The sequence below is a fragment of the Sapajus apella genome, unplaced genomic scaffold (assembly GCF_009761245.1).
Source record: "Sapajus apella isolate SASKATOON/1434 unplaced genomic scaffold, GSC_monkey_1.0 scaffold43, whole genome shotgun sequence".
NCBI lineage: Eukaryota > Metazoa > Chordata > Mammalia > Primates > Cebidae > Sapajus > Sapajus apella.
The window spans coordinates 3,292,993-3,319,402 of record NW_022436983.1 but is presented as its reverse complement, the minus strand read 5'-3'; the positions used below and the strand labels follow the sequence as shown (position 1 = coordinate 3,319,402).

The 26,410-nt window shown below is 52.4% G+C and overlaps 1 protein-coding gene across 2 annotated transcripts; it reads left to right on the top strand.

The window, feature by feature from the left end:
- Positions 1 to 864: 864 nt before the first annotated feature.
- Positions 865 to 24,533, top strand: GPR157 (G protein-coupled receptor 157). Of its 2 annotated transcripts, XM_032300297.1 has the most exons (4): positions 865 to 1,388; positions 16,727 to 16,940; positions 22,294 to 22,488; positions 23,311 to 24,533. In XM_032300297.1, exons 1-4 carry the CDS (start codon positions 1,006 to 1,008, stop codon positions 23,521 to 23,523), a joined length of 1,005 nt encoding a protein of 334 aa, XP_032156188.1. In that variant the 5' UTR covers positions 865 to 1,005; the 3' UTR covers positions 23,524 to 24,533. The 2 variants fall into 2 exon arrangements, with proteins under 2 accessions (XP_032156188.1, XP_032156189.1); XM_032300298.1 differs by lacking the exon at positions 22,294 to 22,488 and having other exon boundaries at positions 909 to 1,388.
- Positions 24,534 to 26,410: the final 1,877 nt, after the last annotated feature.

Below are 26,410 nucleotides of genomic sequence, written 5' to 3'. Positions count from 1 at the left end.
AAAATCCCCTGTAAATTGGGAATTGGAATTTCATTTTTTAAAAATCATACCTAGTTAGCTATGTTTTTTAAAAAATAGCATGCTCATTTTAAGACAAGTTAGAAACACTGGCTTCCCCAGGTCACCGCCACCAACTTGTGAACACGTCGGGATCGCGGCTTAAGGAATGAAGATCACAACCGAGAATTGTTTCTGTTGCTAGTGGAAAGAATGCCTCTGTCCCACTCCCTCCCACTCAGATCACACACAGAAGCTGGCTGAAAAGGAGGGAAAGTAATATTAGCCCTAAAAATACCAGTCCTTCGTCTCACTGAACGGGATGTCCCAGACACCTGGCAAGAGCAGGGGTGGGCCTGGCGGAACGTGCAGGGACAGGTGCTGGGACCTGGGGGGCCCGGGGGTAGGGCTTAGGGGCTTAGGGGCGTGGCGTGGGGGCCTGGGCGGGGCTCAGGAGCCTGGGGCACCGGGGTGGAGCGTAGACGGCGTAGGGGCGTGGCGGGGGCGGGGCTCAGGGCCCTGGGCACAGGGAAGGGGCGGGGAGCCTGGGCGGGGCTCAGGGCCCGGAAGGGGGGGGGGGGGGGGGGGGGGGGGGGGGGGGGCGCGTGGGCGGGGCTCTAGGCCCAGGTCTCAGGTCCCGGTGGACTGGGCATCGGGGCGCGTGGGCGGAGCTTTAAGCCCCGGTCTCAAGGCGGGAGCACAGGGGAGAAGTGGGGCTTGTGAGCGGGATTCAAAGACCGAGGACACAGGGTCTAGGAGGGGCGTGTGGGCGGGGCTTAAATGCCGTGGTACAGGAGCGTGGGCGGGGCGCGGCACGTGGGCGGGACTCAGGGCCGGAGACCCAGATGGGCGGGGAGCGGGGGACGCGGGCGGGGCCGGGCGGGGCCGGGCGGGGCGGGCGCCTGGACGCGAGCCTCGGGCGCCTAGCTGCCCAGACGGCGGCGGTGGTGGCCGCACGCGCGGTCCGTCCTCTGTCCTTGCGGCGCTCCAGTCCCAGCCCCTCGCACCATGCGGCCGCCTGCGCCTCCCACCGTGCTGGTGCCGTCGGAGCGCGCGGTGGTGCTGCTGTCGTGCGCGCTCTCCGCGTTCGGCTCTGGCCTGCTGGTGGCCACGCACGCCCTGTGGCCCGACCTGCGCAGCCGGGCACGGCGCCTGCTGCTCTTCCTGTCACTGGCCGACCTGCTCTCGGCCGCCTCCTACTTCTATGGGGTGCTGCAGGACTTCGCGGGCCCGTCGTGGGACTGCGTGCTGCAGGGCGCGCTGTCCACCTTCGCCAACACCAGCTCCTTCTTCTGGACAGTGGCCATTGCGCTCTACCTGTACCTCAGCATCGTCCGCGCCGTGCGCGGGCCCCGCACCGACCGCCTGCTCTGGGTCTTCCACATCGTCAGGTGGGTGGCGGTGGCGCTGCTTTTCCTGGGGACCCCCCCGACCTAGGCCGACCCCACCCGGTCCTGTCCTCTCAGAGGCCACGCCTAGGTTGAACCCCCCCCTACCCGCCGCGGGCAGTGCCTGCTGGCGCCCCCGGGGCAGCCCTGGGTCAGCGGGAGGAGGCCAGAATTGCCCAAGAGGTGGCCTAGCGGGACCTTCGCTCCCGAGGGCGCCCCTCTGTGCCTGCCCCAGGGCGCAGCCCCTTGGGGTAGTAGGGGCAGAGTTCATCCCCAGAGCCGGGTGCTGATTCCTTGGACGGGGCTGGGGAGGACACGCTGGGCCCCTTGTGACCTGCTTCACTGTGTCCTGGCCATCTCTGCTGCCCATGGGGAAATAGGCTGCATGACGAGTTAGGTAACTGTCCCGCACTGGAGAGGCGGCAACTACCAGTCCCACGCCACCACCCCACCCCAAGCCACAGTGGGCTTGGTGCGTTCCTCCACTCCCAAGCTGCTGTGTCTCTGCTGTTCAATTTACAAAGGACTGTCCTTTTTATTCTGTCTTTGGTCTTCTCTAGCCTCAGGCCCCAGCCTCTTGTATTTCTGTTCTAGGTGATCTTGAGTTTCCAGAGTTCAGCTGTTCTGAGATTGAGGTCAGGGGCGGAGGGTTGGTCTGGGAGTCTGCCTGGAGTCTCTCTGAGAGTGAGGAAAAAACCAAGATCTTACCCTGGGGTTCAAGCATTTTCAAGTAAGCCTCGCTGAAGAGGGTGGGCCCTTCCCTGCGGAATGTCAGGTTTTGAGAATCTCATAGCGTCCTGTGCTGAACTGTGGGCAGGAGTCCTAGGGCTGCTGTTTTCCTTTTCTCCCTCTCCCAGATCAGAGCATCAGGTACTGCCCTAATTATAGGTCCTTTCTATTAAAAACTTAAGTGCTTTCCAAGGACTGCGAGCACAGTCAGCATTTTGGCAGAGACAGGTCACCTGGGTGTCACACGGCAAGGCTCCAGGGCAGCGAGAGCCACTCGACCTTCAGCTCTGCACTGAGGCCAGCTGGTCCTTGAGAAACCAAGTGACCTGCTTGGCAGCTGGGCAAGTAAAAAGTCTTTGCAACACATCATCCAAACCATGGCTCAGATGCTGCAGGCCCCCACGGAATAGGGCCCTGCCTTTCCTTCCCAGCAGCATGCCATCTGACCCTGTCTGGGTCCCGTGATGGCTGGCTGGGTGTGGGCAGCATGTACACGGGAGATTGTGGGTACTTGAAAGGAGTCAAGGCTGTGCCTTTCTTTGCAAGAACCTGTTCTCTTTCCCTCCTTGTCTTTAAAAGTACTGAATACAGTATATTTTTTAAAATGGTAACAGAACCTCGTCCAGCTTCTGTGGAAAAGGATTGCCCAACAAACCTGATTTGGGGGTTTTTCTGGTCAGTTCTCATCAGGGACCCTTGAGGGGGTTTTTTGTGTTGTTTAGGAAGAGCTTCTTTGATTAGGAAGTAGGCCCAGTGTGGTGGCTTGCACCTGTAATCCCAACACTTTAGGAGGCCGAAGCAGGAGGATTGCTGGAGCCCAGGAATTTGAGACCTGCCTGGCCAGTATAGCGAGACTTTATCTCTACTAAAAATTTAAAAATTAGCTGGGCATGGTGGCGCATGTCTGTAGTTCCAGCTACTTGTGAGGCTGAGGTGGGAAGATGGCCCGAGCCTGGGAGGTCAAAGCTGCAGTGAGCTATGACTGCACCACCATATCCAGCCTGGGTGACAGAGCAAGACCCTGTCTCAAAAGAAAGAAAAAACAAGCAACTTATTCATCGTGTCTGTTGAATGTGACCTGCCTACATCTTAAAAGAAAATAAAATTATCTGTGTCCAAACTAGAGAGGGAGTCTGACAGTTTATTCTCTGGCGTTCTCTCAGCACTCAGACTTTACTAGCCTAAGGGAATCGGTTAAACCTGCCTAACAGGTTCATCTGTTGACCTAGATCTTCCCAGACTGTATTGCCAATGACCTTGCTAAGGACTCTCCACTGTATTTCTTTGGAATATTAGTTTATTGTTGCAGGATCTGTTGATGTGATGAATATCACCCTCAGGCATAGACTACGTGATTATCCACTTTTTAACCATTTCTTTTTTTTTTTTTTTTTGAGATGGAGTTTCGCTCTTGTTGCCCAGGCTGGAGTGCAATGGTGCGATCTCGGCTCACTGAAACCTCCACCTCCCGGGTTCAAGTGATTCTCATGCCTCAACCTCCTGAGTAGCTGGGATTACAGGCATGTGCTACCACACCCTGCTAATTTTGTATTTTTAGTAGAGATAGGGTTTCTCCATATCAGTCAGGCTGGTCTTGAACCCCGACCTCAGGTGATCCGCCTGCCCTGGCCTCCCAAAGTTCTGGGATTACAGGTATGAGCTACTGTGCCTGGCCCTTAACCATATCATACTACTGGAATTCAGTCCTCTTCAAAGCTTTCAGTTTTAGAAAGTAAAAATGTGACAACACAAAAGGTTGATATCCCTATTCTAAAGTGTGTTTGGGAATTGATTTTTTTTTTAACCTACAGATATTCTGAAAAATGGACAAAGGACATACTCAAGCAAAATAGGAACAGCAATTGATAAATACATATCATATACTATTATGCTCAAAGCAATACAAGTTATAACAATAAGGTACCATTTCCTCATTTAATTAGAAGGAAGAAAATAGTAAGGCAGGGCTGGGCGCGGTGGCTCATTTGTGTAAATCCCACCACTTTGGGAGGCCAAGGTGGGCAGATCACTTGAGGTCAGGAGTTCAAGACCAGCCTGGCCAACATGGAGAAACCCAGTCTCTACTAAAAATACAAAAATTAGCTTGGCGTGGTGGTGGGCGCCTGTAATCCCAGCTACTTAAAAAGCTGAGGCAGGAGAATCACTTGAAACCAGGAGGCGGAGGTTGCAGTGAGCCGAGATCACACCACTGCACTCCAGTCTGGGTAATAGAGCGAGGCTCCATATCAGAAAAAAAAAAAAAAGAAAGAAAAGTAAGTCAGGATACAAACATGATAAATGCCAGTTTCACTGGCATTTTTTTTACAGTATTATTGTTGGTGTGAATTGAAGTAATCTTTGTAGAAAGTATTTGGTTCATACTCTGATCCAGTAATCCTATTTACCAGAAGCTAGTCTAAGGAGATAATCTAAAATACGTACAAAGCTGTGTGTACAAAGGTGTTTGTGAGGCACTTATGGTGAGAATTTGGAAGCAACCTCAATGTCCAACAATGGGGGAACAGGAAGTTAAGAGACTACCCTCCCCTTCTGAAATGGTCTGCAGCTCTTAGACATTGGTTTTGAACTCTGTAAGTCATTTTTTCAAATGATATGGTACAGTGTGAAGTGACAGAAACTATCTCTAAAACCGATTACAGCTGCATAAAGGCAGGAGGTTAGAGAGAATCCTGCACACACTCGAGTTCCCAGGAAAGCCCCTGCGTGGCCTCCTGGGACCCCATCATTGTACCTACCGTGGCCCCCTTTGCAGAGAGAGGGTGACAGTTTAGACCTCATCTTCAGGGAAATCATATTTCAGCATGAGCTGTGTCTGGCCTCTCATGTTTGTAGAGTGCTGTTCCATTCATTAGCTCATTGATCACCAATAACTCAACAGGGCAGGGCATGGTGGCCCACACCTGTAATTCCTGCACTTTGGGAGGCTGAGGCAGGAGGATCGCTTGAGCCCAGGAGGTTGAGGCTGCAGTGAGCCGAGATCACACCACTGCACTCCAGCCGGGGTGACAGAGTGAGACCCTATCTTAAAAAAAAAAAAAAGAAGAAAAGTAACCCAACAGAATGGAAGGGTAGGGTGATTACCCGCATAGCGGATGTGATGGCACAGGGCTACATAGCTAGTAACGGAGAGGCTCAGGGTTAGAATCTACTTCTGACCCAATCCAGGACTCATTTTGTGAGTCTGTATTGTCTTTTGGCTATGACAATTTTTAAAAACTGAGATATAATTTCTTTTTTTTTTTTTTTTTTGAGATGGAGTTTCGCTCTTGTTACCCAGGCTGGAGTGCAATGGCGCGATCTCGGCTCACCGCAACCTCCGCCTCCTGGGTTCAGGCAATTCTCCTGCCTCAGCCTCCTGAGTAGCTGGGATTACAGGCATGCGCCACCATGCCCAGCTCATTTTTTTGTAGTTTTTAGTAGAGACGGGGTTTCACCATGTTGACCAGGACGGTCTCGATCTCTTGACCTCGTGATCCACCCGCCTCGGCCTCCCAAAGTGCTGGGATTACAGGCGTGAGCCACCGCGCCCGGCCTATAATTTCAACAATAATTTATTTTTAGGCCGGGCACGGTGGCTCATGCCACTAGCGCCAGCACTTTGGGAGGCCGAGGCAGGCGATTGCTTGAGCCCAGGAGTTTGAGACCAGCCTGGGCAACATGGCAAAACCCTATCTGTACAAAAAATTTTAAAAATTAGCCAAGTGTGGTGGTGTGTGGCCATAGTCCCAACTAGTCAGGAGGCTGAGATGAGAGGATCGTTTGAGCCCAGGAGGCGGAGGTTGCAGTGAGCTGGGATCGCGCCACTGTACTCCAGCCTGGGCGACAGAACAAGACCCTATCTCAAAAAAATAAAAAAATTATTTTTAGCTTTCCAGATTTCCTAAATGTTAACATTTTACCATATCAGTTTTATTCTCTCCAATTATTTTTTCTGGAACAATTTAAGAGTAAGTGACAGGACCTGGGAACAGTGGTTTAATCCCAGTACTTTGGGAGCCCAAGGTGGGAGGATCACTTGAGGCCAGGACACCAGCCTGGCCAGCATACTGAGACCCTACCTCTACTTAAAAAAAAAAAAAAAAGAGAGAGAGAAAATTTAAAGATAAAATAAGAGTAAGTGACATCCTCAATACTTTAGTTTGTATTTCCAGAAGACAGGCACAATCTCTTACTGAACTGCATGCACCTACCCAAGCAGGAAATTAACATTGAACAATTCTGTCCTCTGATTGGTGGACTTTATTGAGTTGTCGTTTTTTTTCTTGAATTTGGAGCTTCAGTCTTATACTCCCAGGCCGGAGTGCAATAGTGTGATCTTAGCTCACTGCAACCTCCACCTCCCATATTCAAGCGATTCTCCTGCCTCAGCCTCCCATGTCGCTGGGACTACAGGCATGCATCACCATGCCTGGCTAATTTTGTGTTTTTAGTAGTGATGGGGTTTCACTGTGTTGCCTAGGCTGGTCTCAAACTCCTGACCTCAAGTGATTCACCCATCTTGGCCTCCCAAAGTGCTGGGATTAGAAGCGTGAGCCACCGCGCTTGGACTTTATTGAGATTTTTGTTCCTGGACTGACAGTGTTGCTGATAGTAAAGGAAAATTGTGGCTTATATGTTGACTTAGTTTCCATGTATCTTTATTCTCCTTCCATCTGAAACAGTTCTTCCACCTTTCTTGGTGTTTCACGATACTGACGTTTTTGAAGAGTACAGGCCTGTTATTTTATAGAATGCCTCTCAATTCAGGTTTGTCTGATGCTTCCTCATGAGAGGTTTCAGGTTCTGCATTTTTGGCAGGATGTCCCAGAAACATGTTTCTCTCGTTGCTTTCTACCGGGTGGCTGGCGACTTGGATGTATTCCCTTACTGGTGATGTTAACTCTGATCACTGGGCTAAGGTGATATCTAACAATTTCCTGCACTGCAAAGTTCCTTTTGGAGTTAAATGTCTTGCTGAAAGACATTGGTGCCTCGTAACAGCCTGTCACATCTCATGCTTTCACCCAGGGGTTTAGCATCCATTGATGCTGACAGCATTCTGAATTTTTGGTGGCAGTTGCTTTTGTAAGGTTGTGTGAGTGTTCAGGGGAAGTCCCTGTGTTTAAGGAGACCCTTTTGACTGTGTCTAAGCTGGTGAGGCGGCTGCCACAGACGTCCTGTCTTTGACTTTCATGTGGTGCGCATGAGTGGTTGTGTGTTTACCCCACCCACCCGAGGGAGGCCAGAGCTTCTGGGGAGGAGGTCATTTCCCCACCTCCCGCAGAAGGGGACCTACCTTTCCAAGAGCGGCACAGCCGTTCCTCCCTGCATGGGATCCTGAGATATGCCAGACCAGGGTCAGCAGGGGCGAAGTGATCACCCCCTCCACCAGGACCTCCATGGGGCCAGACAGCTGTGTGGCCTGTGAGCATGGGGGGCAGCTAAAGGGTGGGGGCAGCTCATTTGGGGGTCAGAAGGAAGGGTCCTGGCTAAGCCAGTTCGCCTCGGACATCTGAGTTTCTTCTGGCTCCGCTGAGCTGGGGCCCGGTGTGGGTATGACCCTGGCAGGGACCAGCCCCCATGCCCCTCACCCACATGCTCACCCACCCTCTGGAGTTTGCTTGGGGTTACAGAGGAAGCAAGAGTCTGTGACACCCCAGGTCTACTATAAAAACCCCGCTCTCGGGGCCGGGGAAGTCCCAGCGTCACAAAAAGGAGAAAACTGGGCCTGGAGCTAGAAGTTCAAAAAACAAAAAAATTTGTTTTTAGTTTGTTTGTTTTGAGACGGAGTCCTCTCTGTCACCCAGGATGGAGTGCAGTGGCGGGATCTCGGCTCACGACAACCTCCACTTTCCAGGTTCAAGCCCTTCTCCTGCCTCAGCCTCCCAAGTAGCTGGGATTACAGGTGCACGTCACCATGCCTGGCTAATTTTTTTGTATTTTTAGTAGAGACGAGGTTTCACCATATTGGTGAGGCTGGTCTCGAACTCCTGACCTCAAATGATTTGCCCACCTTGGCCTCCCAAAGTGCTGAGATTACAGGCATGAGCCACCATGCCTAGCCTGAGTTCTCTGATTTGAAATGAGCTCACCAAAGGGTGGCAGGGATGAGCCAGTGGCAGAGCTGGCCCGTCTCCCCAAGCAAGTGACATCTGAATGAGGGATGGAGGAAGTGGCCTCATGCATAGTACCCCATGTCAGCCACTATTCCCCAAAATAACAAGCATTGAACTGGTTTTGTTTATTTCCCCATAAAAGTTTTCCTAGGTGACCGGGGAAGGTGGCGGGACTGCGTCCCTGTGTGCAGCAGGAAGCCTGCAGCAGGGAGCTGAGCACCAGCAGCTTGGCGGGAGGTGTGAGCGCCGAGGCTGCCCCTTGACCTTCAGCCGAGCTGCCCCTCCCTGAGCTAAGGGCTACAGTCGGGGTGACACTAGGGCATGAGTGTGCATCTGAGAGTTCCTTTAGACATTCCTCTCCCCTTCTGCAGTCAAAGCCGCAGAGTGGCCTCGTGGTGGCCTGCCCAGGGGCTGACTCCCTGAACTTCTCCTAGGTCCTGGCCCTCTGCCCCTGGAGCTGGACAATGAGTGTCCATTGTTCCGGGGAAGAAACCTCCAGGCAGTCTCTCACCAGGCCTCACTCCCCCAGCCCTGCTCCATCCTGAGGTTTGTAAATTGGCGCATTGTTGTACAAGAGTTTGGTTCTCAAAGCATTTTCTGAGTTATGTTGACATCCCAAGACCTCATGGTGCCTACACCAGGCATTGTGTTTGCTTCAGAAAAGGGGGAGAAGACCAGCTTGTTTTCCTCCCGGCAGGTGCCAACCCCTAGAGATCTGTAGGAAGGCTGGGGTTTGGGGTGGGAAAAGGTACAGGAATCCCAGGGTGGGAGCAGGTGACTGAGCAGACCCTGCCTTGAGCCCCTCAGCCTAACCTCTGACCCCCTCCTGGCAGCGGGGATGACATTCTAAGGGTCTTTGAAACCAGTGGGCTGCTTTTTGGTGTAACTCTCCATTTGTCTGTGAAGTGGAGGTGTGTCTGCAGGTGTCCCCCACCCTGACTCTGAGGGGGACAGGTTCCAGGAACCACACAGCAGAAGATCTCCAGTTGGGCAGGGAACGCCCAAGGACCGGCTCTGAAGGGCAGGGCAGCCCAGAGCATTGCTGGGGACAAGTCGCCTGCCTGTGGTCGTCTGACCAAAGCTGGGGAATTCAGGGCTCACAGAGGGTTTACTCACTGCTTGGCTAATCCTGTGCGGTACTTCCAGTTCCTTTCTCTGGAGGAGATTTATAAACAGAAGGTGTCAAGTTCCAAAAAGCGCTAAGCTCCTGGCAAGTATGAATGGCTTTTTGTCAGTTTCTCCTTCCATGAGCTGGTGGAGGGTCCTGGCCCAGCTCTGCTAATCTGGGCATTGTGTGGGTGGGAGTTTCCAAGTCATCCCTCACCTCTGAGACTGGGGGCCCTGGGAGCCGGGATAGTATTCTCTACCCGCATAGGCTGTAGAAAGCCTGTCTTGTTTACTCAGGCTGCCCTAACAAACTACCGCAGCCTGGGGGCTTAGACAACAGAAATTTATTCTCTCACAGTTTTGGAAGCTGAAGTCCAAGGTCAAGGTGAGGGCAGGTTTGGTTCCTCCTGAGGCCTCTCTCCTTGGCATGTATATGGCCATCTCCTCCCTGTGTCTTCACTTGGTCTTTTCCTCTGTAAAGGTCTGTGTGCCCATTGCTTCTTCTTTTTGTTGCTGTTGTTTTTTTGTTTTAAGACAGGGTCTTGGCTGGACATGGTGGCTCACGCCTGTAATCCCAGCACTTTGGGAGGCCAAGGCGGGCAGGTCACCTGAGGTCAGGAGTTCAAGACCAGCCTGTCCAACATGGTGAAACCCCATCTCTACTAAAAATACAAAAATTAGCTGGGTGTGGTGGCATATGCCTGTAGTCACAGCTACATGGGAGGCTGGGGCAGGAGAATCACTTGAACCTGGGAGGCAGAGGTTGCAATGAGCTGAGATCACGCCATTGCACTCCAGCCTGGGCAACAAGTGAGACTCCATCTCAAAAAAAAACAAAAACAAAAACAAAAAACCACTCACTCTTGCCCAGGATAGAGTGCAGTGGCACAGTCTCAGCTCACTGCAGCCTCAACCTCCTGGATTCAAGTGATCCACCTCAGCCTCCTGAGTAGCTGGGACTTCAGGTGTGCCACCATGCCCGGCTAATTTCTGTATGTTTTTGTAGAGACAGGGTCTCACTTTGCTGCCCAGGCTGGTCTCACACTCCTGGGCTCAAGTGATCCTTTGGCCTCAGAGACTGCGGGGATTACAGGCGTGAGCCACCACGCCTGGCCTTTCCTTTTCGGTAAAGACAGCAGCTATATTGGGTTAGGTTCCATTCTAATGACCCCATTTTAACTTATTCACCTTGGAAAGACCCTGTGTCACAAATACACTCACATTCTGAGGTTCTGGGGATTAGAACTTCAGCAGATGAAATTTGTGGGGGACACAGTTGAGCCCTTAACAGCCTCCAAGTGGGGAGGAAGCTGACTGGTGTCTGGCTTTGATTTCTAGGCAAATATAAGTTGGAACTGCGGCCCGGGCATCTCTGGGAGACGCTTGTGGTGCCCCCGCCAAATCGGAGCTACACTCAGAGTACCTGTCTTGGGCTTCCTCCATCCAGGCAGGCCCAGCTGGGCCTCCTCCCAGCCTCAGAGTCACAGGTTTAGAGAAGAGGGGCCTTATCAGTCACCTGCTCTAACCCATGTCCCCACCTTCACCCCCACCCAGCACCTGTCATGGCATCCCCTGAACATGGTCACTTACCTTCTCTTGGTGGAAGCTGCCCGTTCAGCCCCCGGGTTCAGGATTGGGCAGGGCCCCGCCCATTCCTCTGGCATCTAACCACTTCACCACCAGGTTCTCTTCAAGACTTTTTAACCATTTGAGGATAGCTCAGGGCCCATGATCTCTTCACATGCTCCCGAGGTGACCTGGCATTGGTGCCAGCTTGCAGTCTCAGGTTTAGAATGTGGGCTGCAGGCGTCCACTCACAGGCAGACGGCACCAGCCATTGGCGGTTCTGTGCCACCACATCTGAGCATCAGGACGACCCCTCCAACCACATGAATTTCTAGGTTGTAATCAACTAAATCCCTTGGTTTTTTCATGTGTGCAGTTATTAAGCCGTGTGTTAACTTGTTCTGGCTTTATTTTTTTGGGCGGTGGCTTCCCTTGTGAAGCGGGGAAAAACTGTTAGGTGTTACATGTCAGAACTGTTTTTATTTGTTCGTTTGTGTTTTTTTGAGACGGAGTCTCGCTCTGTCGCCTAGGTTGGAGTGCAGTGCCATGATCTCAGCTTTTTGCAACCTCTACCTCCCTGGGTTCAAGCAATTTTCCTGCTTCAGCCTCCTGAGTAGCTGAGATTACAAGCACATGCCAGAACACCTGGCTAATTTTTTTTTGTAGTTTTAGTAGAGATGGGGTTTCACTGTGTTAGCCAGCTTGTATTGAACTTCTGACCTCAGGTGATCTGCCCACCTTGGCCTCCCAAAGTGCTGGTTTACAGGCATGAGCCATTGCACCCGGCCACAGGTCAGAACGGTAATACGCATTTCTAGAAAGCAGGAATTACGCCACACACGTGTCTGTGGAGCACCTACCAGATTTAGAGCACCTGCAGCTCAGGGTGGCCCCCTGGCTGGAGAACTGATCTGTTTATCCTTCTGAGAGTTCTAGACACACCAGCTTTCTCCTCACCCTGTAGTCAGGAACCTGGGGCACCGTCTGCTCCTGTTGTTTTTACCCTATGTCTGCTGGTGCCCTGGAGCCAGCTTGAAGGACCCAATTGTTATATTTTAGGGAATTCTGTGAGCTGCTTGTTAGATATGACCATTATTAAAAAATAAATTCTATTAAAAACAGAGCTGGGCATGGGGTGCATGCCTGTAGTCCCGGCTCCTTGGGAGACAGACTGGAGGATTACTTGAGAACACATAGTGAGATCCCATCTTAAAAAACACTAGACCTGGCATGGTGGTTCATGTCTATAATCCCAGCACTTTGAGAGGCCACAGTGAGAAGATCACTTGAAGCCAGGAGTTCCAAGACCAGCCTGGGCAATAAAGCAAGATCTTGTCTCTACAAAAAGCAAAAAATAAGCCGGACATGGTAGCATGTGTCTGTAGTACCCGCCACTCTGGAGGTTGAGGTGAGAGGATTGCTTGAGTCCAAGATTTGGAGGCTTCAGTGAGCCATGACTGCACCACTGCACTCCAGTCCAGGCAACAGAGCAAGAGCTTGTCTCTAAAATAATAAACTTTTAAAACTTAAAAAAAAACCCGTAAATATTCAAAGCGCATTGTGTTGTGGCTGTTTTGCATACTTGTGGTTGTTGCATCTATCATATCTGTGTGGTGGAAATACTATATAATGGTGTGCTACTGTGCATCTGTTCCCAGCTATATGTGTTGGTGGGCGGAATGGCCATGGTGGAAGTATTTGTAGATGGAAGTTGGCAAAGACAACAAATCAGGGCTTGATTTATTGTTTCATTGATTGTATAGAGCTGAGGTCAGCCAAGTTTTCCTGTAAAGTAAGCGTTTCAGTTGTGTGGGCCACGCGGTCTCAGTTGTATGTAACTCCTCAACTCTGTCTGAAAGTAGCGGCAGACAATCTGTAAATGACCGGGTGTGGCTGCGTTGCAATAAAACTTTATCTATAAGCAACTGTGAGCCAGATTTGGTCTGAGAGCCATAGTTTGCTGGACCCCTGATGTAGACTTAAGAAAGTAATGGAGAAGACGCTAAAGGTATAGATTAAACTTAAGTGTTACTTATCTCTGAGCTTCAGCAGTGATGGCAGCTGTGTTGGGGCAGCCAGAAAACCCAGTATGTAAAGAAGAGGTAAGGAGAAGAGACAGTGTCACGGAGCAGAAAAAAATTGAGGAAACACCCTCCCAGTGTTGGGGGGAAAAACTCGTACCTGATTCAGCAAAGAAGTTGCTCATGTCACCAGCAACTTGTGACACGAGCAACCAACATACATCTTATTTTCTATTTCTTCCTTATTTCATTTCCATCTCGTTAAGGGAAATGAAAGCATCAATTAACTTCATGCCATGGAGAGGCTGTCATTTGCTGATTGCAACCACAGGTTGCCAAAATCCAGGGTTTGGCTGAAATCAACAAAAGCATTCTGTGAGAATCAATTGGCAGCACGGAATGGACAATAAGGAGGGAGTATTATTATTGTGTACTTTATTATTATTTATAACTTGTGCACTTCACATCCCGCGGGTGAAATTTATACATTTATATGTGCGTGTGTATGCATGTGTACACCCACACGTGCAGACATCTGCGTTTTTCTGGAGAGCCAGTTGTGAAACGTTCCCAGCACACCTCTGTCCATGCCTGTAAGTGAGTGAATCTGGCCCAGCCTGCTTTGCAGGATCATCAGACCCCCTCCACTCCCACCGGCTCCCTGATTCTACCTCTTACTTCCTCTCACCTAAATATCTGCCTGGCAGCTTCTGGCCCTCACACAGCTGCTCCTTCTGTGTGTTCAAACAACCTCTCCCTGTTGATCAGGCCCACATTTTTTTTTTTTTTTTTGAGACGGGTCTCATTCTGTCACCCAGGCTGGAGTGCACTGGCACAGTCTGGGCTCACTGCAACCTCCACCTCCCGGGTTCAAATGATTCTCCTCCCTCGGCCTCCTGAGTAGCTGGGATCATAGGTGTGCACCCCCATACCCAGCTAATTTAAACCCACATTCTTAACCCTTTCAAAACCCTCTGCCTGTTTGACCTTCCCTTTGGTTATTTCCCAGCACAGATTCAGTGTCACAGAGGAAATCTGCTTTGTAGCTTTAGTACTGCAAGCCTCCAGTTACAGACTGCGGGTCTGTGTGGTCCCCCAGTTTCCCGTAAGGCTGTCGGGATGCAGAGGGAGCCCAAGGGAGTGCTGTGCAGACCATGACCTCCCAGGCCTAACTCAGAGGGAAATCCCCTATGTGAGTGAGCCCCAGCTCCAGACCATCCTTCTCCAGGGAGACTGTTCCTACAGACAGTGCTCTCCCCTTTCCCAGAATTCCTTAGCAGAATCCTGCAACTGTAAAATAACAAGGAACAGCACATTATGACCGGAGCTTTGGCATCATGGCACTTTAAAAGCCGCTTACCTCCTTTCTTTGAGACAGAGTCTCACTTTGTCATCCAGGCTAGAGTGCAGTGGTGCAATCTAGACTCACTGCAGCCTCTGCCTCCTGGGTTCAAGGGATTGTCCTGCCTCAGCCTCCTGAGTAGCTGGGATTGCAGGGACGTGCCACCATGCCCAGCTAATTTTTGTATTTTTAGTAAAGATGGAGTTTCACCATGTTGGCCAGGCTGGCCTCAAACTTCTGACCTCAGGTGATCCACCCATCTCGGCTTCCCAAAGTGCTGGGATTCAGGCATGAGCCGCCTCACCCAGCCCATCATGAGTTTTAAAACAACCCTTTATTACCTTTTGTGGGTTTTCTTAAGACAGGGTCTTGCTCTGTCACCCAGGTTGGAGTGCAGTGGCGAGATCTCGGCTCACGCAACCTCTGCCTCTGAGGTTCAAGAAATTCTCTTGCCTCAGGCTGCTGAGTAGCTGGGATTACAGGCATGCGCCACCACACCTGGCTAATTTTTGTATTTTCAGTAGAGATGGAGTTTTACCATGTTGGCCAGGCTGGTCTCAAACTCCTGACCTCAAGTGATCTGCCCGCCTTGGCCTCCCAAAGTGCTGGGATTACAGGTGTGAGCCACCTCACCAGGGCTTTTGTGGTCTTTTTGTGTCTTTGTGACTTCAAACAGGACACAGCACCTCCTGCCACTTAGGCCACTGAGCGTGACGTGACTCTGCCATCAGCACTCCTGCCTCTCCCTAAAGAGGCCAGTGGGGACTAGAGAACGCTGCAGAGGGTATGGTTGGCCAGGGCCCTCTGTTCTGGAAGCATCCTGCATGAGGCCTTCCCAGTCCTGGGGAGCTGACTTTCGCCTCCCAGCCTCATCCCTGCCCGGCCTCCTCTGCCAGCCCTGCAGCATTTGGGACAACCCCTTGAAGCACAGTTCCCCTGGCCTCAGATTCACGTTGAACTTTAATCTTATAGTTGGTCTCTGACTTCCCTTTGGAAAGAGCCAGTACCCCGACACAGAGCTCGCAACAGATAATCAATTTCCGAACCAGTTTCCTGATGGCTCCAATGGTATCATTCCCGTTTACCTAAGGCTTTGCCCTCCAGGCGACTGACCTAGGACAGCGATACTTGTGTCCTCTTCCTGGGAACAGAAACCACATGGGCCCCACGCAGCCCCAGTGTCTGCACCACAGGCCTGAACCCTGGGACAGCAGGATGAGACTCAACAGTCCTGACAGCAGCGAACACTCACACGCCTGCCTAGCCTTGCGCCCGGTACACACATGTATTTGTTTATTCTCATAACGACTCTACAATGACACCCTGCAGTCACTGTCGTCATCCATGCTTTGCAGAGAGCCTGGCGTGTTGAAGCTAAATAACTTGCAGGGGCAGAGCCGGGACTCCGATCCAGTCCACACACTAAAATCCAAGCTCTTACCTCCCCACTGGCGGCCTCTCTCCGGAGCCACCATAGCCTTTGTGTGCCCCACTGCTGTGGAAGGAACAGACCGGTTCCAGGACCACAGGGAAGGGGCCTACTCCTGGCTGTGTGGCTGGGAGAGAGCTCTAGAAAACAGCCCGGGCTGGGTGTGGTGGCTCATGCCTGTAATCCCAGCACTTTGGGAGGCTGAGGTGGGTGGATCACTTGAGGTCAGGAGTTCAAGACCAGCCTGGCCAACATGATGAAACCCCATCTCTACTGGAAATACAAAAGTTAGGCCAGGCATGGTGGCTTAGGCCTGTAATCCCAGCACCTTGGGAGACTGAGGCAGGAGAATCACTTGAACCCAGGAGGTGGAGGTTGCAGTGAGCTGAGATTGTGCCATTGCACTCCAGCCTGGGTGGCAAAGTGAAATTCCATCTCAAAAAAAGGAAAAACAGCCCAACATTGCACTCAGAGGGGCCGCTACCTGAGCTTTATGCTTTCAAAGGTCCCCTTTGACCCTTACCAGGTTCCATTCCCCACCCATTGTACAAGAAGTCCTCAGGGCTGAGGGGACATGCTGCACAAAGCCTACGTTCGCCCTTCTAGAGCCTGTAGAAGTTAAGCAGGACCCTGGAACCCTCCTCCCAGGCAACCAACCCTAAGCCCCTGATGTGTGCACCCCTAGACCCAAGGGCTGGCCGGAGGACACTGATCTTTTGTGGCACGTTTGCATGAGCATGGACAGATGTTCACATGCTGGTGCCCAAGCCTGGTGCAGAAGGAGCTGGGCACACACTGGGAGCTGGCTCCATTGTATAGTGCCAGTCCCTGAAGAACCACAGAATTCTAAATTAGAGCCAGGCTCCTGGGGCAACACCTACCGCTTCTTATTTTCCAGGGACACTGTGCCATCCAGGCTCCGGAGAGCACCATCCCCTTTCTGAAGGGCGTCCTTCGTCATTTTTGTGAGGGCTGACATTAACAGGAGCCGTGGCCTGACCCCGGTGCCTCTTCCTCTCCTCCTTCCTCAGCTGGGGAGTCCCGCTGGTCATCACCGTGGCAGCCGTCGCCCTGAAGAAGATCGGCTATGACGCCTCAGATGTGTCTGTGGGCTGGTGCTGGATCGACCTGGAGGCTGAGGACCACCTCCTGTGGATGCTGCTGACGGGGAAGCTGTGGGAGATGCTGGCATATGTCCTGCTGCCCCTGCTGTACCTCCTGGTCCGGAAGCACATCAACAGAGCGGTAGGTGCTGCCCACAGAGCTCAGGGCCCTCTGCATGGCCGCTGTGCCCAGATGCAGGGCCTGGTGTTGAGTTTGGCCACCCCAGGGGACAGGCTGCCTCTCTGGGGACAGAACCAGTGACAGGCCCGAGGGGACCAGGCACTTACTGTATGTACCAGGCTTCATGCAACATGTTGTATTACACGGATGGTGCATCAGTTCCTGCTGCCGCATTAGGAGTCGGGTCCTGTTGGGCACGGGGCTCCTGCAGGCAGGCTGCTGTGTCTCAGTCGCGGCCCTCTCCTGCCCCCTGGTGGACAGCCTGTGGTGGCTGCTTAAACTTGAATTTAGCTAAAAGGCAAGTGAGGTAGGACCCAAGACCGGGCTACTCAGGGAAGGGAGGACTGAAATTTCATGATCGATGATGCAAATAACTCACCTACCTTTTCCTGGTGATTTATCATATCCTAAATGGCAGGCTTTTTCGGAATTCAGAAATCAGTAGCCTGGGCGGGCCAGAGAGTAGGGAAGAATGGTTTTCCTCTGACACCTTGCCATCGTTCTTCCTTGCTCTTGCCTCCTAGTCTGCGCCTGTGAACCAGGGCTTCTTCCTGGCCACAGGCAAACGTCTGCAAAAGATTACCCACAGATTAACCTATTTGTTCATCCACTCGATCACTTATTTCATGTGTTTTTATTTTATAATATTTTTTAAATTCTTATTTATTTATTTGAGAGGAGGTCTCACTCTTGTCCTCCAGGCTGGAGTGCAGTGGCGCCATCCCGGCTCACTACAACCTCCACTTCCTGGGTTCAAGCAGTTCTCCTGCCTCAGCCTCCCAAGTAGCTGGGATTACAGGCACCCGCCACCATGCCCAGCCAATTTTTGTATTTTTAGTACAGACGAGGTTTCACCATGTTGGCCAGGCTGGTTTCTAACTCCTGTCCTCAAGTGATCCACCCGACTCACCTCCCAAAGTGCTGGAATTACAGGTGTGAGCTACCATGCCCAGCCTATTTTGTTTTTTTGAGACAAGGTCTTGCTCTGTTGCCCAGGTTGGAGTGCAGTGGCACGATCTCAGCTCACTGCAACCTCTGCCTCCCAGGTTCAAATGATGCTCCTGCCTCAGCCTCCCGAGTATCTGGGATTATAGGTGTGCACCACCATGCCCAGCTAATTTTTGTATTTTTAGTAGAGGCAGCGTTTCACCATGTTGGCCAGGCTGGTCTCAAAGTCCTGGCCTCAAGCGATCCGCCTGCCTCAGCCTCCCAAAGTGCTGGGACTACAGGCGTGTGTCACCGTGGCCAGCCTCATTCAGTAGGTTTGTACTGAGCATCTCCTAGCACCTAAGCTCTGTATAGCCTGAGGGTTTAAGGACTCAGCCATGGATCCCACCCTCCTGGAGAGAGAGGCAGAAGTGTAGGTAACCTTGAGCAAAGACACAATGTGAGGAGTGGCTGGAGCAGTCCAGAGGAAATGCTCTAAACTCAGACTTCCAGCCTCATCCTGCAGGCTCGCTGGTGTGAGTCCCTGTGTTTCTTTTTGCCCTCTGAGTTTTCAGAGCCGAAATTGTAGGAGGGTGTGTGCCCATCTTGTAGGCCATCCTGTCGACCCAGCAGCTGTTTCTGAGTCAGGATGGCCATCTGGACACCTGGTCCCTGCCCTCTACTCCCATTGTGTCTTCTCGTGTCAAGTTTTCTCTTTTCTTTTTACTTGGAAATTTACCCAGTTCTCACCCGCCCTACACCCTCTTCTGCCTCAGCTAGAGTCCTTGCTGGAGATGGCTTCGGGACTTCCCAGTTGGTCTGAAATCCTCTTATTGGCTGGGTGCAGTGGCTCACATCTGTAATCCCAGCACTTTGGGAGGCCGAGGTGGGTGGATCACTTAAGGTTAGGAGTTCCAGACCAGCATGGCCAACATGGTGAAACCCTATCTCTACCCCAAATACAAAAGTGAGCCGGATGTGTAGTCCCAGCTACTCAGAAGGCTGAGGCAGGAGAATCGCCTCAATTTGATGGAGGTTGCGGTGAGTCATCATGCCACTGCACTGCAGCCTAGGTAACACAGAAAGACTCTATCTCAAAAAAAGAAATAAAAATAAAAATTAAGGCCAGGCACGGTGGCTCACACCTGTAATCCCAGCACTTTGGGAGGCCAAGGCAGGCAGATCATGAGGTCAGGAGTTCAAGACCAGCCTGGCCAATATGGTGAAACCCCATCTCTAATAAAAATACAAAAATTAGCCAGGTGCAGTGGTGGGTGCCTGTAATCCCAGCTACTCAGGAGGCTGAGGCAGGAAAATCACTTGAACCCAGGAGGCGGAGGTTGCAGTGAGCTGAGATTGTGCCACTGCACTCCAGCCTGGGCCACAGAGTAAGACTCTATCTCAAAAAAAAAAAATTAGCCGGTGTGCTGGTGCGTGCCTATAGTCCCGGCTACTTGAGAGGCTGAGGCAGTGAGGCAGGAGGATCACTTGAGCCTGGGAGTTCACTGCATTCCAGCCTGGTTGACACCGTGTCTCAAAAAAAAAGAACAAATGAAATCCTCTTGGTCTTGTTCTGGCCTTTCATTAATCGCTGGCCTCCTGCCCGGGTGATGTCTGCCCTTCTCACCTCCTCTTCCTTTCCACTGCCCTGGGAAGTTCCGGGAGCCCTGATGAAGGCTCCCAGGTGCTCCGCCCGGCCCTGCCCTGCCCAGGACTCTTCTCTACAGATGCCCTCTGTGTCTGTCTTTCTGCCCTTCCTTTGACAGGGCAGGAAGCACGCGGGGCTGAGGCTGACCCCTACGGGTGACAATGCGTCCTCTTTTACAACTCAGTGTTTCAGAAAAACAGGATAGCAGTGGGCAGGGAGGTGAGAATGTGCTAGTTACCTCTAGCTAGGAAAGAGCCAGGTATCGGTGAGCCGGGACAGGCACCGCCAGGAGCAGACAGCAGCCAGGCTGGTGGTCAGTTCCTGCAGCTGCCCCACCCTGTCGCTCCCTTACTGGTATCTGAGGGGCAGAGTGGGATGCCCAGCTCCCGGGGCTGCTGCTAAAAAACCACAGCAGGAGGAGGCGGCTCTGACAGGTGCGTTGCAGAAGCTTGGGGGGCTCAGAGATGCCAAGGTGCACCAGTGACTCCACAGGACACCAGGTGCTGGGTTCCTCCTGTCACCTGGGCCTTCAGTGTCTCAGGCAACTGGCTCAAAAATGTGTTTTATTGTTTTTGAGGCAGGGTCTCACTCTTGCCCAGGCTGGAGTGTAGTGGTGCCATCTTGGCTCACTGCAACCTCCACCTCTGGGTAAAAGCTGTGTTTCCACCTCATGCCTCAGCCTCCCAAGTAACTGGGACCACAGGTGTGTGCCACCACATCTGGCTGATTTTTTTGTATTTTTAGTAGAGACGGCTTTCACCATTTTGGCCAGCCTGGTCTTGAATTCCTGGCCTCAAGTGATCCAGTTGCCTTGGCCTCCCGAAGTGCTGGGATTATAGGTATGAGCCACCGCGCTTGGCCTAATTTTGTATTTTCAGTAGAGATGGGGTTTCACCATGTTTCCCAGGCTGGTCTTGAACACTTGCCCTCAAGTGATCTGCCCGCCTCAACCTCCCAAAGTGCTGGGATTACAGGCATGAGCCACTGCTCCCAGCCAATGCCCAGCTAATTTTTAAATTTTTTGTAGAGACAGTGTCTCACTCTGTTGCCCAAGTTACTCTCAAATTCCTGGGCTCAAGCAGTCCTCCCGCCTTGACCTCCCAAAATGCCACAGTTTCAGGCATGAGCCACCACTCGTAGCCAAAAAAGCACATCTTCATCTGTTTCTACAGATTCAGCTTTGATCTGGAAGGAATCCCCTCCTTCCTGTCATGAAAGACATTCCCCAGGAGAAAAGCCGAGGCCAGCTCAGGCTCACGTTTTCATTCTCTTCCTGGGGCAGCTGGGCTGGGGACACGGCAGGCCTTCCCTGTGCTGGGAGGGGCTTGCATTCTGGAGGGGAGGGTGATGGTTAGCACTCAGCCGGAGGAACGGGTGAATGATGTCCTGGGATTGAGGATGAGACAAGCTATGGGAAACAGACTAAAATAAAAAGAGTGGAACGTGAGGACAGGACTCTCTATGAAATGCCTGTGCAATCATTTACTTATTTATTTATTCAATATTATTTATTTTTGAGCCGGAGTTTTGCCATTACCCAGGCGGGAGTGCAGTGGCATGATCTCGGCTCACTAAAACCTCCATCTCCCAGGTTCAAGTGATTCTCCTGCTTTAGCCTCCCAAGTAGCTGGGATGACAGGCATGCACCACCATGCCCAGCTAATTTTTGTATTTTTAGTGCAGATGGGGTTTCACCATGTTGGCCAGGCTAGTCTTGAACTCCTGACTTGAAGCAATTTGCCCGCTTTGGCCTCCCAAAGTGCTGGGATTCCAGGCATGAGCCTGGCACCTGGCCTCTGTGCAGTTTAAATAGGGCCGGCGGGCTCATCTGGAAGGTACCGCTTGAGCAAAGTCGTGAAGAGGGTAAGGGGGAGCCCGGGGAGGGATGGAGATGGGCATTCCAGAGCAAGGGAGCAGCCAGTGCAGAGCCCTGGGGCAGGGGTGCTGCGTATCTGGGGCTGCACGGTTGGCCCTGCTGTGGCATAAGGAGCGTGTGGATGGGGAGCGCTGAAGAGCTCTGGGAGGACTCGCTGGAGCAGACTTGGGCTTTCAGGCATCCCTGCTGCTTCTGTGCTGAGGACACACTGCCATGGGGAGTAGGACGGGGTGGCAGGGGCGGAGGAGGGAGCCCATCCAGAGAAGCGGTGGCGTGGCCTGGACACGGGGGCAGTGGCAGGAGGTGGCAGAAGTACCCAGAGACTGGATCTGTTTTGAAGTTAGAGGTCGGCATGGTGGCTCATGCCTGTAATCCCAGCATTTCGAGAGGCTGAGGCAGGAGGATTACTTGACTTCAGGAGTTTGAGATCAGCCTGGGCAACATAGTGAGACCCCATATCTATTTTAAACAAAAAAACAAGGCTGCAGGACTTGCTGGGGATCAGATGTGGCCTATGGGACAAAGAAGGGGGTCAAAGCAGAGCCCCAAGGCTTTGGCCTGGGCAACTAGGAAGCTGTTGTTTCCATGAGCTGGGACCCGGAAGGGAGCACTGGCCTCAGGGGTCAAGATCCGCCTCCTCTCTTGGTTACGAACTGTTTCAGATAACTTTGAGACCTCCATGTGGGTTGGGGACTGGGCAGGGGACCTGGCAGTCAGCACTCAGGAGAAGGATCCGGGCTCCCCCGCACACCTCCCTTACCTCCTTGAGCTAGTTCATGTCCCTGGGAAGACTTGGGCAGCCTGGGTGGACGTGGCGGGAGAGTCCCCATCCGCTCAAGTCTGCCCTCGCTGTCCCCACACAGCACACGGCGCTCTCTGAGTACCGGCCCATCCTCTCCGGGGAGCACCGACTGCCACGCCACTCCTCCGTGGCCGATAAGAAGCTGGTGCTCATCCCACTCATCTTCATCTGCCTCCGGGTCTGGAGCACCGTGCGGTTCGTGCTGACCCTCTGTGGCTCCCCCGCGGTGCGGACGCCGGTGCTGGTCGTCCTGCATGTAGGTCTGCCCTCCCTGGCCCTTATTGTCATCCCCGCCCCCAGAGGAGGCACAGCCTGATTCCTTCCCACAGCACAGTGGCTCACCCCAGTGCTGGCCAAGGCACAGCTGCAGGGAAGGAGGTCGGCCCCACCGCTGTGCCTTCCTCTCTGCCCGAGACAGGGCCTTGAAGAGGGAAGGCAGAGGGATCAGTGTGGTTCAGGGTGGTGAGGTGCTCGTCAGTGGCCTAGGAGTAGCCCCTGGTGAGTTGACTGATCCTGGGTCCTTCCCAGCCCAGAAGACCTGGCGCCCTGCTGAAGGCCCATGCCAAGGTCATCCCAGATCAGCTATGGGGTGGGGAGTATGGGGGAAGATTCCGGGGTAAACAGCACTTCCCAGCCACCCCATGTGTGTGCATGTATGCGTGTGTGTGTGTGTGAGCGCGCGCGCGTTTCTCAGCCATTTCTCTCTCTTTTTTTTTTTTGAGACAGAGGCTGGCCCTGTCAACCAGGTTGAAGTGTGGTGGTGCTCACTGCAACTTCTGCCTCCCGGGTTCAAGCAATTCTCCTGCCTCAGCCTACCACGTAGCCGGGACTATAGGCGCCCACCACCACACCCCACTAATTTTTGTATTTTCAGTAGAGACAGGGTGTCACCATTTTGGCCAGGCTGGTCTTCAACTCCTGACCTCAAGTGATCCACCCACGTCAGCCTCCCAGAGTGCTGGGATTATAGGCATGAGCCACCGCCCTCAGCCTAGCCGTTTCTCTTAGTTGGAATAGCACGTGTGTTTTCTGAGACCAACTCCAGCCCAGGCTCACAGCTCCCTTTTCTTCCCAACAGGGTATCGGGAACACGTTTCAGGGAGGTGCCAACTGCATCATGTTCGTCCTCTGCACCCGCGCCGTCCGAACCCGGCTCTTCTCTGTCTGTTGCTGCTGCCCTTCTCAGCCTCCCGCCGAAAGCCCAGCCGGCACTCCCAAGGCTCCTGCACCCTCCAAGCCACGAGAATCTCAGAAATCCCAGGGGACCCCAGGGGATCTTCCAAGCACCTAAGCTTTTGTCCTGCCTAGTTCCATGCATAGGTGCTGTCTTCCTGGGGACCGGCGCTTCTGTGAATCCCTGCGGCAGGGGCAGGAGGGCGTGTCTGCTGCACTGGAAGACCCGCTATTGATGCTCTTGGCGCCATTGGAAGCGCAGCCGCCAACTCAGCTTCTTCTACCTCCTAGATCCTGGGGCAGCAAGTTCCACACGTCCCAGTGCCCTGGTGCACTGGAGCGGCCGTTCATCTGCATAAGGGTAGCAGTGATGAGATTCAGGAAAACCAGTGGTCCACGATTGCGGCCACGGTGCCTCTACCTGGTGGACCTCAGTGTCCTGAGGACCACACAGCACTGTTTACAGTTTGAGGGACCCAAACCCGTGCTGCTATCCTTTGTGCGATTATATAAGCTGTCAGGGGGCCCCCAGAGATGTGTCACCACACAGACATCACGGAGCAGATTCCTGGCTGGTCAGGGTGTTGGGCTTCTTTGGAGAGCCCGGCTGTCCTTGGAGAGTTTGCTCACCAGAGGAACCAGTTGCCTTTTACCAGGTGGAAGGTTCCCCTGAGGTTACATGGTGAACACAGCCCAGCACAGCTGCTCAGGGACAGCAGTGTTCCCCCCACTTCTGGCCCCTCCCTCTGTGGACTGTTAACCCTTGCTGTAGCTTGGGTTTGAGTTTCAAGAACAGACCAGAATCCACACACCTGCCCCCATCTGTCAGTCACTTCAGACACAGGTTCCTCCTTCCAATTCCAGGGGTGGAACAAGGACAGGAAGAGGCATCTCAGGGAGCCCCGAAGATCCCACTGTCTCTCCAGCTCCTTTCTTGTAATCCTCCTGTTCTTGCAGAGACCAAAGAGGGTGAGGGGGCCTGGCTTATTTACTTCTTAGTTTAGTTTTTTGTAGGTAAAGTGGCCGGAGAGATGAGTAATCCAAATATGATTCCTCAGGCCAAGCACAGTGGCTCACACCTGTAATCCCAGCACTTTGGGAAGCCGAGGTGGGTGGATCACCTGAGGTTGGGAGTTTTGAGACCAGCCCGGCCAACCTGGTGAAACTGTGTCTCTACTAAAAATAGAAAAATTAGCCAAGTGTGATGGTGAGCACCTGTAATCCCAGCTACTTGGGAGGCTGAGGCAGGAGAATCACTTGAACCTGGGAGGCGAAGGTTACAGTGACCCAAGACCATGCCATTGCACTCCAGCCTGGGCAACAAGAGCGAAACTCTCAAACAAACAAATAAGATTCCTCACTAAGGGTGAAGGTTTTAAGATTCAGCTTTTTTTTTTTTTTTTCTTTCTTTCTGAGAGGGAGCCTCACTCTGTCACCCAGAGCTGGTGTGGTGGTATGTGCCCGTGGTCCCCAGTACTCAGAAGGCTGAGGTGGGACGGTCCCTTGAGCCCAGGAGCTTGAGGTTCCAGTGAACTGTGATGGCACCATTGCTGTTCCAGCCTGGGCAGCAGCGGGACCCTGTCTCAAAAAAAAAAAAAAAAAAAAAAAAAGGATTTAGCTGCTTTGGTATTTGTGGCAACATGGATCATGAAGTGATTATTTTACATTTAAAAGAAAAGGATTTAAAGTAAGCATCCAGTATCTCTATTTTTATTCTGTGGCTCTTCCACAAACATTTTTCTCTTGTTTCAGAAAACAGTTTCTCTGTTCAATGACAGGAGCCATCAGCAAAGAGTGGGAAGTAGAAATCCTCGCTCCGGGGACTTGGTGAGAGGAAGCAGGGCTTTACCTGATAGGTGCTTTCCCTTGGAATCCATCAGAACTCGATGAAGCGTGATTTTCTGAGCCTGGTAAAGTGGCTCTGGATCAAAACCAAAGCCATGCTGTGCTGCCAATCCCTGCTTTACTCTCAAAACCCAAGTCTGTATCTGGAAAGGAATAATCGTTTAACAGACTGAGTCCAAAATGCTCATTTTTGGTGTCCTGTCAAAATGGATTTCTTTTATTTATTTATTTTTTGAGATGGAGTCTCGCTCTGTTGCCCCAGCTGGAGCAGTGGTGTGATCTCAACTCACTGCAACCACCGCTTCCCAGGTTCAAGCGATTCTTCTGCCTCCCAATCCTGAGCAGGTGGGATTACAGGCACCCGCCACCATACCCAGCTAATTTTTTGTATTTTTAGTAGAGACTGGTTTTCACCATGTTGGCCAGGCTGGTCTCGAACTCCCAACCTCAGGTGATCCACCCACCTCAGTCTCCCAAAGTGCTGGGATTGCAGGGATGAGCCACTGTGCCCGTCCAAGAAAACAGATTTCTTGATGGGAATCAGCGAGACGTGAACACCCCCTTAGTCTTGAAAGAGAGCTCTGGGCTGCTCCAGGGAAAGCCGCTTGGCAAAAATAGCCTCTGTAAGTGAATCCTGGATTTCCCTACAGACATGACAGCAAATCTCTGTATGTGTCTCTGTGAAGACCCTCACTTGAGCTTCTAGAAGGGAACAAAAAATTCAGGGATTTGCTTGCTGCAAAAGAGAACATGATTTACAGACAAAAGAGAAAAGACAATACTAGATCACAGAGGATTAATGTCAGAATCAACCCTGCTCAGCAGAGGCCTCCAGAGCCCTCCCTGCTCTACCCAAGACCATGTGGCCGGGCTGAGATGTGGACTCCCGGATCAGCTGGCCCTGGTCAGGAAGGGCCTGTAGAGGGAGCTGAGGACTCAGAAAACACCTGCTCTGAGTGCCCAAGCTCAGGTTCTCATTCCATTTCTTTCATGCCACTGGCTACTCTGTCTGCTTTTGTAAAAACCTCCAAAAGGTTACACGTTGGGTGTCTCCATTTCAGCTTCCTCTGCTGCCCACCTCTTGCCGCAGACGAATGGTCACTGTCAATGGTGGTGACCAGGTGGGTAGGGCAGGGGCTTCTCTGAGTGCCTTAGCCTAG

What these genes read in the sequence shown, in the direction of transcription:
- GPR157 (XM_032300297.1), top strand. Translation starts at nt 1,006, where the DNA reads ATGCGGCCGCCTGCGCCTCCCACCGTGCTGGTGCCGTCGGAGCGCGCG. An exon ending in TGGGTCTTCCACATCGTCAG is followed by an intron (nt 1,389 to 16,726) that starts GTGGGTGGCGGT and finishes CTCCTTCCTCAG; the next exon opens with CTGGGGAGTCCCGCTGGTCA. An exon ending in CGGTGCTGGTCGTCCTGCAT is followed by an intron (nt 22,489 to 23,310) that starts GTAGGTCTGCCC and finishes TCTTCCCAACAG; the next exon opens with GGTATCGGGAACACGTTTCA.